The sequence below is a fragment of the Schistocerca cancellata genome, chromosome 1 (genome assembly GCF_023864275.1).
Source record: "Schistocerca cancellata isolate TAMUIC-IGC-003103 chromosome 1, iqSchCanc2.1, whole genome shotgun sequence".
Taxonomy (NCBI): domain Eukaryota; kingdom Metazoa; phylum Arthropoda; class Insecta; order Orthoptera; family Acrididae; genus Schistocerca; species Schistocerca cancellata.
This window is the reverse complement of record NC_064626.1, coordinates 1205639989-1205655568: the sequence shown is the minus strand read 5'-3', so window position 1 is coordinate 1205655568 and position 15580 is coordinate 1205639989. Positions and strand designations below refer to the sequence as shown.

The following is a 15580-nucleotide window of genomic DNA, read 5'->3' as shown; positions in this document are numbered from 1 at the left end:
ACTTGGTGTACCTTCAGTAAAAAGTCATTCTGACTTCCATGGTCATCTATCAGAGCATGAGCCCACTGAATCTGACGGGGTTTCTAAAGTGGCCTCATAAGTACACTGATCAAAGGACTACCTACAGTCCACAGCACAGGGAACGCTGCTGACCTGTGGAAATAGTCGCAGTAGCTCTAGCAGTGATCCCACTTTGTGGCATGGTGCTTTACAGTCCGTCCCTGTTAAGCCTGCTGAGTGCAGTTCTCTTCCCAAGCGACTTTCGTTATTCAATGTTGAGTTTACGTGGTGCATTTTTCTGTTTGGTCATCGTCATCATTTCACGATACATCATTCCATAAGAATCCATAATATCACATATCATTTATTGTGCTATACTTTTAAGAACAGTAGCTATTCCCAGTGTCTTATTCGCAGTAGATATTTTTTTTTATATGCTGACAGAAGAAAACACCGACAAGGTGTCGTGAGATATATGCGAAAGTTGGTAGGCGTGTTTCAGTATCTGAACGATGATGTGTATTCAAATTTTGCGAAATTTGTATCAGAGTGACGGTAGTAGCGAAATGGGGATTGCTTTAAAAACACCCTTGACGGTAGTGTGCTTTAGATTGAGATTGGACTTGGTGAGTTGATGTTAGCCAAGAATGCCTTCAAGGCGACAAGGACGACGTTATCAACATCTCACTGAGTTTCAACGAGGCCGTGTAACAGGGCTACATCCGCAGCTCGTGGTCGTGCGGTAGCGTTCTCGCTTCCCACGCCCGGGTTCCCGGGTTCGATTCCCGGCGGGGTCAGGGTTTTTCTCTGCCTCGTGATGACTGGGTGATGTGTGATGTCCTTAGGTTAGTTAGGTTTAAGTAGTTCTAAGTTCTAAGGGACTGATGACCGTAGATGTTAAGTCCCATGGTGCTCAGAGCCATTTGAACCATTTTTTGAATAGGGCTACGAGTACTGCGATATGGTAGAAAGACGTGGCGAGAATGTAGCCACTGTACATGATCGCTAGCAGCGGTGGTCCTGAGAACGTACGGTCGCAAGAAGACCGGACTCCAGACGGCCGAGTGACACTACTGAGAGGGAAGACCATTGTGTTCAGATTACGGCACTCTCGCATTGTACTGCATCTGCAGCAGCAATTTGGGCATAATTTGGCACCACAGTGACTACGAACTGTTAACAATTGGATTACTTCAAGGGCAGCTCTGAGCCACACGTCCTGTAGCATGCATCTCACTGACCCCAAACCATTGCCATTTGCGACTTCAGTGGTGTCAAGCGAGAGCGTATTGGAGGGCCGGATGGACATCTCGTGAAAGATGGTTCTGCCTCGGTGCCAGAGATGGCCGTTTATTTGTTAGAAGGAGGCCAGTTGACGGCTTGTAACCAACCTGTCTGCTTGCTGGACACACCGGAACTACACCTGGAGTTGTGGTCTGGGATGCGATTTTCGCATGACAGCTGGAGCAGTCTCGTGATCATCCCACGCAGCCTGACTGCAAATTTGTATGTTAATCTGGTGATTCGATCTGTTGTGCTGCCATTCACGAAAAACATTCCAGCACGTCTTTTCCGACAGGAAAAGGACAGAGCTCACTCACGTGCCGCTGTTGTAACTCAAAACCTCTGCAGGGTGTTTACATGTTGTCTTGGCCTGCCCGATCACCAGACCTCTCTCCAGTCGAGCGCGTATGAGTCATCATCGAACGGCAACTCCAGCGCCTCCACAACCGTCCCTGTATTGACCGACCCAGTGCAACAGGCATGGAACTCATCTGCACAAAATGACATTCGGCGCCTGTACAACACACCAAATGTAAGGTTGCATGCTTGCATTCAACATTCTGGCGTTTACACTGGTTGTTAATATACCAGCATTTCACATCTGCCATGGTTATATCGCTTTTACGTTAACCTATGATCTTGTAATGGCAGCGACTCAAATATGTAACCTAGCCAAATGTACACTATTTCTTATAAGGGATCTGAAGACGAACGAGAAACATCGACTAATTTCTACTTGTTGCTTTTTGTTTCAGGAGCCCAGGAGCCATGCTTGTTGTTGCTACTACATGTGCTGTGGACGCTGATGAGCCAGGTACAGCTCCGTTCATTGATACTAATAACATATTACTCACTGTTAACAATATTAAACTGCTTCTCCATCAAGCTATTCCCACATAGTGTAGGTAGGAAAACATCTTCTGAGATTTTAGGTGACGTAAAAACATTGTTATTCAGTCGTCACATTTCTTACTCATTCACGCGAGTGTCTGTAAATATTGCTTGAGCACACTTAGGTACTTGTAAGCAACTGAAACTTTGAAACTGTGGAAAAGAAAGAAATCCCATACTGCAAGGGGTACAAATAAGTGAAAGTGAAGAAAGAAAGAGGATAAAAAAAAGAAATAGAAAAGTTTTTTAAAATTTTTATTTAAAGAAACGTTTCGTATAGGGAGATTAGAGATATTTATGTAATACTTACTGGATAGCTGTAGATGACCGAGCCTGTAGAGAAGAAGAATACGTGGTAAACCCATTTAAGAACAACAGAGAGAAAGTACAAGTAGGACCTGTAAATGTTGTTGCTCCTTTAGGTAAAACAGAGGATTTTGTTGAGCTATTGTATAAAAATGGTCTGACTACAGCCGATTTAATCATTACATCACGTTGACCACAAGTACGCCCGAAGTTCTGTATGTAGCACATCGTAGTTCGCGCAACTTGAGGGGCTGGTATGCACTGACGGAACTGCGTTTTGTTCGGACGAAACTGACAGATACGCTTTACGAACAACTATAACTCTAGATAAAATGACGTTGTTGTCACAACACAAAGCGGAGAGTTAACCCAGGCTACATGGTGTTTAAAGCGAAGTGAGAAAACTGGTTGACGTTTCATTTTCTAGACTATATGCGATAAGTATGTAAATCTGTCATCCACGTACACATACTTCCTCATGGCATTCGTTGTTAAGAACATGGACTCATTCAGAAGAGGAGACATAATCTATCGGGACTTGCATAAAATTTAATTAATCATTATAAAAACAGTTTTGTACTATTCCTCAGCCAATTCTCTGCAGGCTACTAGCAAAACTGAAACACTGAGTGACAAAAGTATGATTGGAAGACCCCAATGGTTGCACATGAAGATCTATAAATCTTTAGACAACACTCTTTGACACAATCATCCAGCTTCTGCAATAGCTCTAATTTCGCGGACTAAAATAAATTTGAGAAGACTAAGAATCAAATACCAGGACTGAACTGCAGAACGTAGTTGACCTTTAATGATGGAAATAACAATAATAATAGAGATCACCCATTAGAAATAATAACGTTAAGAGAAATTTGAGTGAATAAATCAAAAATCTTGACAATAATAACGAAATATAACCAATTTTCTAACACTGATATTGGTGATCAGTATGTAAAAGAGCTCCCCAATATTATAAATTCGAAATACAAACCTACTCAATAGAACAGATTTAGGATAAACATACAAAAACTTAATAAGGTAAATCGATGAAATATATTTTGGGTAAAAATGTGAGGAAAGAGATAAGACGAAATCATGTGATGAAAAAAATTTCAATACAATACATCAAGGCAACGTAGAATAAAGAAAGGGATAAAAGAAAAATAGAGATTGATTTAAGATTTGGAAGTTTGAGTGATAAAATTGGAAATATCGTTCTACGATTTTTTATTTTTCAGGGTGCCGTGCAAAAACGGAACCCTTACAGGATCGCTTTGTTGTCGATCCGTCCGTCTCTCTCTCTGTCCGTCTGTTAAGTATTTTTCTTAGAAACAGGTAGACGTATTAAGTTCAAATTTATGTCCATGGTCCCTTCGCACTGAAAAAAATTTAAGCTTCTAAGTGAAAGATAGGGCTATTTGTGACACAATTTTGTACTCTAAAACTCACTCATGAAAACAGTCGTAACTTGCTTTGCGCGCTTTATGGTTGCTTAGTGGATACAGGAGCGAGGAATAGGTGCGGTTCGTGGTCACAGAATTCGGATATTAATTTATTCTACATCCAGTATGAAACAGTAAAAGTAATACATAACTTTGTCTGCTGTATTTGCAGCGTCAGTTGCTAATTATAGGTTTAAATGTTAAAATATATACTGATACGAAGGTTTACATTAAATAAGTATTCAATACAATGACTATTCCGTAGATGGCGAGCCCTGATCGCTATGAAAGTCTGCAAATATTATGAAATGCAAACACACAAAATGGGGCTCTGTGCAACTAAATTTGAACTCAAATAGACCTGCCGCTATAGTTCCGGCGAGGGGATGCTTTCATATCATTAGCAGCGGCGTAAGCGTTCGTGAGAGCGTCCTCATGCCGGCGTGGCGGTTATAGGAAACACGGCGGCGTTAATGGTGGCAGGCGTGTTTTAAAGTGTGGCCTACCAGACTGCGCCCGATACTGCAAAAAGCTATAGAATGCTTCTCGTTGACCTAATGTCGTGAAATCTGACAATAAATAAGGTTTCACAGCACAAGTAACGAAAAAATTGTGAAATTATTAATTTTTTATTACAGAGTATGTGCAAATAAATTTTTGGCAGTTTTTTGTTCGTCTGTCCGTCCGTCTGTTAACACCCTTTTTCTCTGGGACAGTTTTGCGTATCAAGTTCAAATTTATGTCATATATTAAGGTCTAAGGTCTCTAGGCGGAGTAAAAAATTTAAGCTTCTGAGTCAATGTGATGAGAAGATTAGGCCATTTGTCTCATATTTTGAACTCTCAAACTCATTCATAAGAAGCTATAGAGTACTTCCCGTTGATAAAGAATCATAAAATTCGGCAAGAGGTAAGGTTTCAAAGTAGAAGTAAAGTAAAAAATCAAAAAACTGTTAATTTGTAATTGTATAACAAGAAAAAATCTTTGTTGGTCATTGTTAACCGTATGTCTGCCAGACTGTCCTTTTCTTAAGAACAATTTTACTCTTGAACATATTGGCACATCAAATTTAGATATATGTCATTTATTAAGATCTATGCTCGCTTGGTGGTGCAAAAATTTTAAGCTTCTGAGTCAATGCAATCAGAAGATACGGCCATTTATGTCACATATTATTACACTCGGAAACTCACTCATAAAAACATATAGGGTACTCCCCCTTGACTCACAATGATCAAATTTAGCAATTTTCACACTGCAAGATAAGAAAGAATCCTAAAATTGGTAATTTGTAGCTGTTACAGAAAATTGTCTTTTTGCCATTTGAACATGCAGCATCCGTCAGACCTATAATAGACGAACATTACTGCATGGGAACATACACTGTAAGTTGCAGCCATGTTATACCCAGAAAATAAAAAATATTTTTGATTAAGTCCTCCCCCTCTACATATTTAAATAAAGTCCCCTGCTCACTTCTTGTTATGACTCCGGGCTAGTCTGAGGTATTGCTGTAGAGATTTTGATACGGTCTTGGAATTCCTGGAGCCAATATCTTGTCAGCATCGATATCGATAACAGGCAGAAGTATTTGAGATTCTTGATTTCCAGGATGGATCAACTGCCTGTATCCATAATTAAGTTTGTATGAAACCCTCAGTGCGCGAATCCTATTCGCACTTCTTCAATATTGTTTCCGGTGGTGGGAATCATGTCAGTTTGATAGGGCTAGCCTCCATACTACTTCTTCTGTGCCATCTCTTAGTCTCGAAGCAGCATAACGACGTCAGCTATTTATTACATATCAAATGTTTCAGTTAAGGCGTCATACTCTATATTGCTAAAAAAGGGTAAGAAACGTTACTATTTCCATCGATTTATGAACATAGTTTATTTTAACTGTTTTATAGAGAGTAAAAGCAACGGGTTTTAATATTAGAAATAGAACATTAGTTTTTTAATTTTTTAGATATATCATTTAAATCAGCCATGTGCAAATAAATTTAAATTATGTGATTCTTGAGTTTCTCCCGGCGTATTTGATAATCAGAATATCCACGGGTGTACTGCCGGTCTATAGTGTGCAACGGGCACAATATTTCGGCGATCATACATGTCGCCATCATCAGATGAACTGACGGACTGAACTCCTGTGAACGTGCCGCTACGGAGATCCGTACGCTATGGCTGCTCAGAGGGAACTGGGTTCGGTCGCGGCGGCGGCCGATTTAAATACCCTCCGCCCGCGGCGCGCTCCCTCCGCTATCCGCGCCCCGCGCCACGGTCGCGCGGTGGAACAGATTGCGATGGCGTCTGAGATGACGTCGGAGTGATGGCTCTGTCCACCGTGGTCGTCACAACTATACGTTTGCTCGATTTACTCTTGATGAACCCAATTGCTGGTTCCCAAGCCTTGCTAAATTATAGCCACAGTCACGGTTTATGAGGTCGTCATTGGTGCGAATTTCGATGGCCTCTCTAACAACGGTGTCCCAGTATCTCGACGTCTTAACCAAAATCCTCGTGCGTTCATACTCCATAGCGTGATTTTCCGACAAACAATGTTCAGCGACCGCCGACTTGCTCGGATACATCAGTCGAGTGTGCCTCTGGTGTTCACGGCATCGATCCTCGACGGTACGCATCGTATGACCAATATACGACTTGCCACATTGACACGGAATCTGGTACACGCCGGCCTTTCTCAAACAGAGCTCCCCACCAGTGCACGACTTTTATTCGAAGGACAAAACACAGTTCCGACCCGGTGTTTCTTCACAATGGATAAACTCCTTGACTTCCTTACACATCTAAACTCCATACACCCCAACATCAAATTCACTATGGAGGCTGAAACGGAGGGTAAATTACCTTTCCTTGACGTATTGCCGACGGTACTATTCAGCTGCAGGGCGTTAAATATGAACATGTGGGTCAGTCGTTGCCACATCGTGTTCGCGCATGCTTAGAGGTACAGTCGTGCTCAAAACTATCCGAACGACCTGAGTTGCATTTCGCCTGACTCGCATGCAACCCACATAACACAGCTGTCTAGCAGGTCCTCTAATCGCTCCTTGGTACAGTCGTTTGACTATTGAAAATGGCTCCAACAAGTCACCCCTAGAAAACTCGGCTCTGTAACGCAATAACTCAAAATGTAAAGTAATACCACGATACTACAAATATCAGGGAACACCTTATCACACATATGACTGCCATTAAAGCTTGTGAGCTCACATTTATTGCAATAAATGACATACCTGACATGTTACCACACTCATTATTACGTCAGATAGGTATTGCACCTAAGTTCGTCGTATTCATGATTTCTTCTTCGACGTAACATAGCGTACTTGTTATTTAACACAAAATTACATTAAAAATTTAAGTTATTCACTAGCAGTTAGTTGAGAATATGTATGAACTTCAAATGACACGACGAACCGTCTCATTCTGCATATGGATATAAACCCAGGTCATGCAGACTAAGATTTCGTGACAAGACAAGTAACTTAGTAACTTACACCCAGGTGTTTACAGTAGAACGTATCATCAAACATTAACTCATAAGATACTTGTCAAAATACAAGTTAATGGATGAGCACTAAGCATTATTTTGTTTACTTTGTAATAAATGTTCGTGAGAACAATTACATTAGAACTAATATCCAGGCGATCCAGCCGACGTAGACTTATGTATCATCCCAAAGAAGCTTAAGGTGTTACACACAGTGTGTAGCTACCGAGTAATATAACTCAGTTTTGGTGCTTCATAGAAAAGTAGATAACATGTGAAATTACATGATGTTGTAACCTGAGGTGTAGGTGCCAAATATAACCAGGATTACATGTAGTCACTAAGTATTATGAAACCCAAAAAAGTTAGGATGTAAATTATAATCATAGGTAGCCTTATGCTTAAGTATGATAGAGAATAGGTGTCACACTATCGTTTATGTAAAGCTACAACTTGACTGAAGTATATTCGAACACCAAGGTGTGAAGATGTAAGACACAGAACAGATACGAACCAAATGCAGCTGAAGGTCTAGATGCCAGGCACACAATGATGCGTTGAGTGATATAGCTCACACTTAAGTGCTTGATATAAGAGATGCACTTACTGAGATTCGGCATAAATTATATGATTTGCATAAAAACGTAATAAAACAACCAACCCAACAAAACAGGATTAACAGGTGTCTCAAACGCTATCATGATCTCCGTACATATAAAATAATTAGTAGGTACCCCACGTCTACAGACAATGTATCAAAGGGCATTAAGGTTAGATACATCTGAAACAGGAGAGAGATGTGATGCTAATGTAGCTTGAGGTCTAGGTGTTGCACAATGACATATCAATTAATGTAGCTCTAATTTTAGTGTTTCATATAAAATAAGCGAACAACTGAAGGTTCCATTTTGTTGTAACCTGAGGTGTAGGTACCAGATACAAAAGCTTTATAAGTGACCACTATTACAATCAATACAGGAGAAACAATTATGTGACATACAGAAACCATTGGATGTTAATTACAATGGTAAGTAGCAATATCTCTGTATTTGATATACAATAAAATACCAACAGATCGTAGGTGTAAAAATATAAATTACTAGTACAGGTTCCTAACGTTAAATATATCCAAAGACCTATTTCAATCTAAATGTAATTCAAGATCTAGCTGCTATATATGCATCGAGCAAGATGGCTCACACTTAAGTGCTTCATATGAGAGAAGCATCTATTACAACTCCTGGTAAGGTGCCATGTTTGCTTGAAAATGTAACAGGACAATCGTAGGTGTAAGATATCTCTACACCACAGTACACATTCACTAACGTGTTGTTTGAGATGTAGGTGCTAAAACTAGCAATGTGGTGAGTAGTACAGTTCTTTAGATCAGGTACTTAAATAAAAATTCATTATGCTTGTTGATAACGCAAAGACAGATCTAAAACTTTGGCACTTGTCAGCGGTTGAAATGAACTGTTGATGTAAATGATAGAATAATTAATCATTATTCATAAGTATTAATGGCGTAGTAGTTGGAGGTACAGGTGCTATACATAATATTAGCATCGTAATCAGTTAGATGCATGAAACATTATGACATTATGCACAATAGTTGGTAGGAGTTATCCACTGTAAAATACATGTATACGCATGGCAAATGTATAATGCGGAAGTCTATGTGCTATCGCAGCCTAAGGTCTAGGAGTCACAGTCCAAAATTTATGAATTCGTAAAGGCGATTGGTATTGTGGTAGCCCAAAGTCAAGGTGCTAATTGTAACTCCCGGTCTAGGAGATAAAAGTAGCCCTCAGTCTAGTTGCTAATTGTAGCTCAAGGTCTAAGGTGCTAATTGTAGGCCAATGTGTAGGTGTCATAGATCATCACTGTACTGATGATCGAAACATAAGTGGTAGAGGTCACTATACAGGGTGGTCCATTGATAGTGACCGGGCCAAATATCTCACGAAATCAGCACCAAACGAAAAAACTACAAAGAACGAAACTCGCCTAGCTTGAAGGGGGAAACTAGATGGCACTATGGTGGCCCTCTAGATGGCGCTGCCATAGGTCAAACGGATATCAACTGCGTTTTTATAAATAGGAACCCCCATTTTTTATTACATATTCGTGTACGACGTAAAGAAATATTAATGTTTTTTCGTTCTGTGATAGATGGCGCTGTAATAGTCACAAACGTATAAGTACGTGGTATCACGAAACATTCCGCCAGTGTGGACGGTATTTGCTTCGTGATACATTCCCCGCGTTAAAATGGACCGTTTACCAATTTCGGAGAAGGTCGATATCGTGTTGATGTATGGCCATTGTGATCAAAATACCTAACGGGCGTGGGCTGTGTATGCTGCTCGGCATACTGGACGACATCTTCCAAGTGTCTGGACCGTTCGCCGGATAGTTACGTTAATTAAGGAAACAAGAAGTGTTCAGCCACATGTGAAACGTCACCCACGACCTGCAACAAATGATAATGCCCAAGTAGGTATTTTAGCTACTGTAGCGGCTAATCCGCACATCAGTAGCAGACAAACTGCGCGAGAATCGAGAATCTCAAAAACGTCGGTGGTGAGAATGCTACATCAACATCGATTGCGCCCGTACCATATTTCTATGCACTAGGAATTGCATGGTGACGACTTTGAACGTCGTGTACAGTTCTGCCACTGAGCACAAGAGAAATTACTGGACGATGACAGATTTTTCGCACGCTTTCTATTTAGTGACGAAGCGTCATTCACCAACAGCGGTAACATAAACTGGCATAATATGCTCTATTGGGCAACGGAAAATCCACGATGGCTGCGACAAGTGGAACATCAGCGACCTAGGCGGGTTAATGTATGGTGCGGCATTATGGAAGGAAGGATAATTAGCCCCCATTTAATCGATGGCAATCTAAATGGTGCGATGTGTGCTGATTTCCTACGTAATGTTCTACCGATGTTACTACAAGATGTTTCACTGTATGACAGAATGGAGATGTACTTCCAACATGATGGATGTCCGGCACATAGCTCGCGAGTGGTTGAAGCGGTACTGAATAGCATATTTCATGGCAAGTGGACTGGTCGTCGAAGCACCATACCATGGACCGCACGTTCACCGGATCTGACGTCCCAGAATTCCTTTCTGTGGGGAAAGTTGAAGGATATTTGCCATCGTGATCCACCGAAAACGCTTGACAATCAACGCGTCAGCGCTTTGTCAATGCATGTGCGAACATTAAGGAAGGCGAACTACTCGCTGTTGAGAGGAATGTCGATACACGTATTTCGAAATGCATTGAGGTTGACGGACATCATTCTGAGTATTTATTGCATTAATGTGGTATTTACAGGTAATCACGCTGTAACAGCATGCGTTCTCAGGAACGATAAGTTCACAAAGGTACATGTATCACATTGGAAAAACCGAAATAAAATGTTCAAACGTACCTACGTTCTGTATTTTAATTTAAAAAACCTACCTGTTACCAACTATTCGCCTAAAATTGTGATCCATATGTTTGTGACTATTACAGTGCCATCTATCACAAAGCAAAAAAAGTGCAACACGAATATGTAATAAACAATGGGGGTTCCTATTAAAAAAAAAAAATAAACGCAGTTGGTATCTGTTTGGCCTATGGTAGCGCCATCTAGCGGGCCAACCGTAGCGCCGTCTGGTTTCCCCATTCAAGCTAGACAAGTTTCGTTCTTTGTAGTTTTTTCGTTTGACGCTTAGATCGTGAAATATTTGGCCCGGTCACGATCAATGGACCACCCTGCATAATGAAAAGAATTACTATAAAATATCTAAGTATGAAAGAGTTTGAAAATGCGCAATTTTACCCTAAACGTGCAAAATATTCATAAACACAAAAGATATAGTGTGGCCAGCTTATGTGGCTATAATTTAGATCCCAATGCTGATGGGACAAGAACAAAACGGTATAATTAATGTATGTGGTAAACTGAAATAGATGTACTGTTTAAGTCGCTACTAAATTACTGCAGTAGTTGCGGAAAGGCAAAGAGAGTCTTCCGATCGTGTCTTGACAATATCCTCACAAAAAATTTGACAGTGTGCTCTAATAATATAAACTCTTTAAGTACTCAAACCCATGTCTCTTCCCAAATTTTTCAGTCTCTTAGTTCTATGTAACTTCATAGGCATGTCGGATCGAGAAATCGTTCCATCTTACAACGGAAAGCACACTCAGAGTTAATCCTAAAACACCTATGGATTACTTTCCACGCCCAGCAGCGTTCCATAAACATTTTAGGAGTTCTTTAGATTGAGTGTTACTTGACGTTAGTCATTAGCAACCTTTAAGTTCATACTACGTTTTATTCACTATATAGCTCTATAAACACGATCAAATTGTTTATGTATAGCAACAAGACACCCATATCTGACTATTTTAGCAGTGTTGGTACAGTGGAGGATGAAGCTGTAGATTAAGTTTCTGGTTCGCTGTATCGTCATTTTTGGCTATTTACGTCGAGCACTTCCGCATGTTAGGAGAGGGAAACGGGAAGTGCGGCTGGTCCCGGCGGAGGTTCGATTCCTCCCTCGGGCATGGGTGTGTGTGTTTGTCCTTAGGATAGTTTAGCTTAAGTAGTGTGTAAGCTTAGGGACTGATGAACTTAGCAGTTAAGTCCCATAAGATTTCACAGACATTTGAACATTTGGAAACGGGAAGTACTGGTAAGTGCAGTCAGCTGGACTGGGCCGTTCCGGTAATGTAACTGCTAAGACCGGCCACTAAGAAACCACTTTTATGTTGCGTTTATGCTCTGTAAAGCAACGAAAGCTGCTGTCAACCGGAAGGTTGGCTTGAGCACTGCAGTACTTTACCGGGCATGGTGATGCGACCTTGCCTTCCTCCCACCTCTGAACGGCTTTATACAGCCAGTAAGAGGGGAACGTTCAGCTCAGCAACTTGGTGTTTTTCTTGTTTTTGAGGGGTGACAGACGAGAGAAGTAACAGAAAAATGTGTTTAGACCAACGGAGGATCGAAACTTAAACCGTTAGCTCCGTAGTCGGGAACTTAACACTTTTTCTTTTCTTTATTCCTGTTTCTTCGTCGTTTCGTCGTCAGCAGTTCTCTGCAATGTCGTACGATATCTCGCAAATTCAATAAATGAAAATGTCATTCAGTTTTTCTGCTACAGAGGCTGGCAAGTCTCCTGACTTTCAGTGCCGGCAACCTATTCAGCCACCGGTCACATTTCTGTACAAATAATTATTGAGTTATTTATTAATTAAAAACTGCTCTGAGCCAAGGGAACAAACGCTTGTTATAAAATTCACTGAAATAAGTAGACGAAGGAAATATCGTTGCATTCTACGTTATTCTTTATTCAAGTTACGAACAATAAATAAATATTTATTTTTATTCTCGGAGAGGAATAATCTCTTTACCTTCTCATTAGTAAATTAATGGACCGTGTAATACTGAATGGAGCAGCAACTTCTACACATATCTGATGTAGGTTATTTCGAGTCCAGTTAAACGCATCCTTCTCGCCTTAGCTTAATATTGTCACCCTTAGTTGTTTGGCAAACGGGACATGACATGAGCGTAGTAAATTTGGAAATTATACACCTTTTTTTCAGATAGGTAAGGAACAGACAGATACAATCAGACACAAGATTTTCTAGCCCACTTACAGCTTTTTTTCGTTTGTGTTACAGGTGGAGCGTGTTTTCGTCGTCTGAGATGCGATTCATACTCCAGGAGCATGACCCGTGAGTCATTCAACCAGCTACAAAGTGACTGTGCAAGTAAAGGGATACACAGAGGAGTGGCGAACGACGCTGTTGTTTCGTAATTCCTAACAAAAAATTGTGACGTACGCTGCCACAAAGCTACTTGTCAGACACAGCTGAGCAAGTGGCACTGTGGACACGATAAATCTTCACGTTTCCTTCGACTCGCTCTTTTATCAGTTTTGCGTGTGACTTCTTGGCAGTGGGGAACAAGTACAATTGAGACACTAACTTCTTCTGTGGGTACCTCGGATACGGCGATGCGACAAGAGAGTGCTGAAAATAAAAACCACCCCTTCCAACAAAATGCTATTAAAATTATATCTGAGGTTGTTGATCTGTTAAGACTGTAATGTCAATTGCGATAAGGAATGCTGATTGGTCGACATAGCTTGCAGGAACAGTGTGTTTATAACGCAATGTTTGTACGCTGTCACTGGGAAAGTTAATCGAGGTAGTAGCTGTAAGCAGGAAACTGAAACAACAAAAAGTTATGATTCTCGCTATACGAACTGTGTGCTTCCACAATACGCTGCTTCTGTTTGTCAGTATTGCTACGTTCTGTCGCGTGTATATACGAATATATTTGTAATAAATTTATTAAACCCAACATCTGGTTTGATATTTACACTTAAATCCTGTCGTAAGTGGTAGATAACCCGTGATCAACAATATATAGGACAACTGAATTATTATATCTTCAGATATAACCAGCTTAAATATGTTTCTTCTATATATATCATCAAATGTACATTTTAATTTTTTCCATTGCGTAGAGTTTAGACGAGGACATAGCAAATTCTACTTTGTAGCTGCCATTGTGAAGGGATCCAGGTTTCCTTACCTTGTCAGTAAACAGTGTTTGGGGATTAACCTCCCCAAGCGCCAATCTACGCGAAGGAAATGGTGGCCTGTGGCTGGCTATAAATCTGAAGAGGTTACTTTTAAGCAAAGAAATGTAATATTTTTGTAATATGGAATAAAGTAAACATCATGAATGGATCAGTTCATAAAATATTAAGGTAGGAGACGAGGTACTGGTGGAATTGAAGCTGTGAGGACGGGTCGTGGGTCGTGCTTGGGTAGCTCAGATGGTAAAGCAATTGCCCGCGAAAGGCAAAGGTCCCGAGTTCGAGCCTCGGTCCGACACACAGTTTTGATCTGCCATGAAGTTTCACTAAATCATGAAGTTTACGCAAGATCCACTTAAGTAAATATTATTAAAATATAAAGCAAAAGGAACCCATGGAGATCGGCAATGACGTATCGTCTTGCGTCAGTTAACTGAGATGTCGACGGCGGGAAGCCTTCGTTTTGCGATGAGTGAACGTGAGTATTGCAGTTAGATAACGGTGACCTAAATCAACTCACAGCGTTAACTTACTATAGAAGTCTAAATTCTGAAATCGAGGGCAGCAGGCGTTTCGATGAGAAAACCACTGTTTCTTGTGCTCGAAGTCGAACCAAGAGCACGTGCGTATATTTTGGAAAGGTTTGTCTCTGTTCCTTGTCGACATACAGGAAAAATTAGGGTTTCAGAGCAACTGTACACTGCGAGAAGCACTACTTGGACCCGAACTCTCCAGGTAATGTATAAACTTCGACTGAGACTTTTTGTGTCTGCTGAAAACGACAGCGAACTGTAAGCAAAGACTTTGTCAGAGGTTGTGTATGAACAGTGGGCGAACGGTTAAAAGTTGTTTTACGCTCTATGAATTACGAATTCAATAGAAAATTTTAATTTTGTTCGTTAGTTGGGACACTATTGAAGCTTTTTTCGTTTTTTGTTCCACTCCGAGGTAATAAGCATTGGAAAGTTACGTACTACTTCATCTTTCACATTAAAAAATGGAACTTTCCTTTTAACACACTGCATATCGGTAACGTGAAGTAAATGTTTACGTAGCTACCACTGGAAACTTTTTTCAGAAAGATAGCAATTAAACTTAAAAATTATATGGATTAGTTACTTCTTTCTTGAAGGACGGTTCATAACTCCTCAAAAGACGAAAAATAACCTGTTTTCCGAAGGCCTGTGTTCCTTACTAACAGCAAGATCATGACTGCGTAATTCTCCAACTGAAGATCATGGCGTGGGCCATGGAAACATGTACTGGTGGAAGAAGTAAGTGAATGATGCAGAAAACTATTTATTTGTATGTATTAGTTTCACATGTAACTTAATTCCTGGCACATGAAGACAGTGATGGAACAAATGCGTGTCTGAACAAACGGGATTCGATGGATGGTCGTAACTGTGAGGTCGTGTGGAGGTACTGGAAGGGTTTACATAGTCGCCGTGGTAATATTACTTACTAAAGTGCAGTTTGCCCACGACTGGTGTGAGTATAGTTGAGGGATTTTTGA

The 15580-nt window shown here is 40.6% G+C and overlaps 1 protein-coding gene across 1 annotated transcript in view; it reads left to right on the top strand.

Moving 5' to 3' along the window:
* The window catches only part of LOC126142041 (lachesin-like), a 703294-nt gene extending 689471 nt beyond the window's left edge, over positions 1 to 13823 (top strand). The window contains exons 10-11 of the mRNA XM_049915285.1: positions 2040 to 2098; positions 13139 to 13823. Coding sequence (XP_049771242.1) covers positions 2040 to 2098; positions 13139 to 13162 — 83 coding nt within the window. The 3' untranslated portion in view covers positions 13163 to 13823. The remainder of the gene's footprint in view (positions 1 to 2039; positions 2099 to 13138) is intronic.
* Positions 13824 to 15580: the final 1757 nt, after the last annotated feature.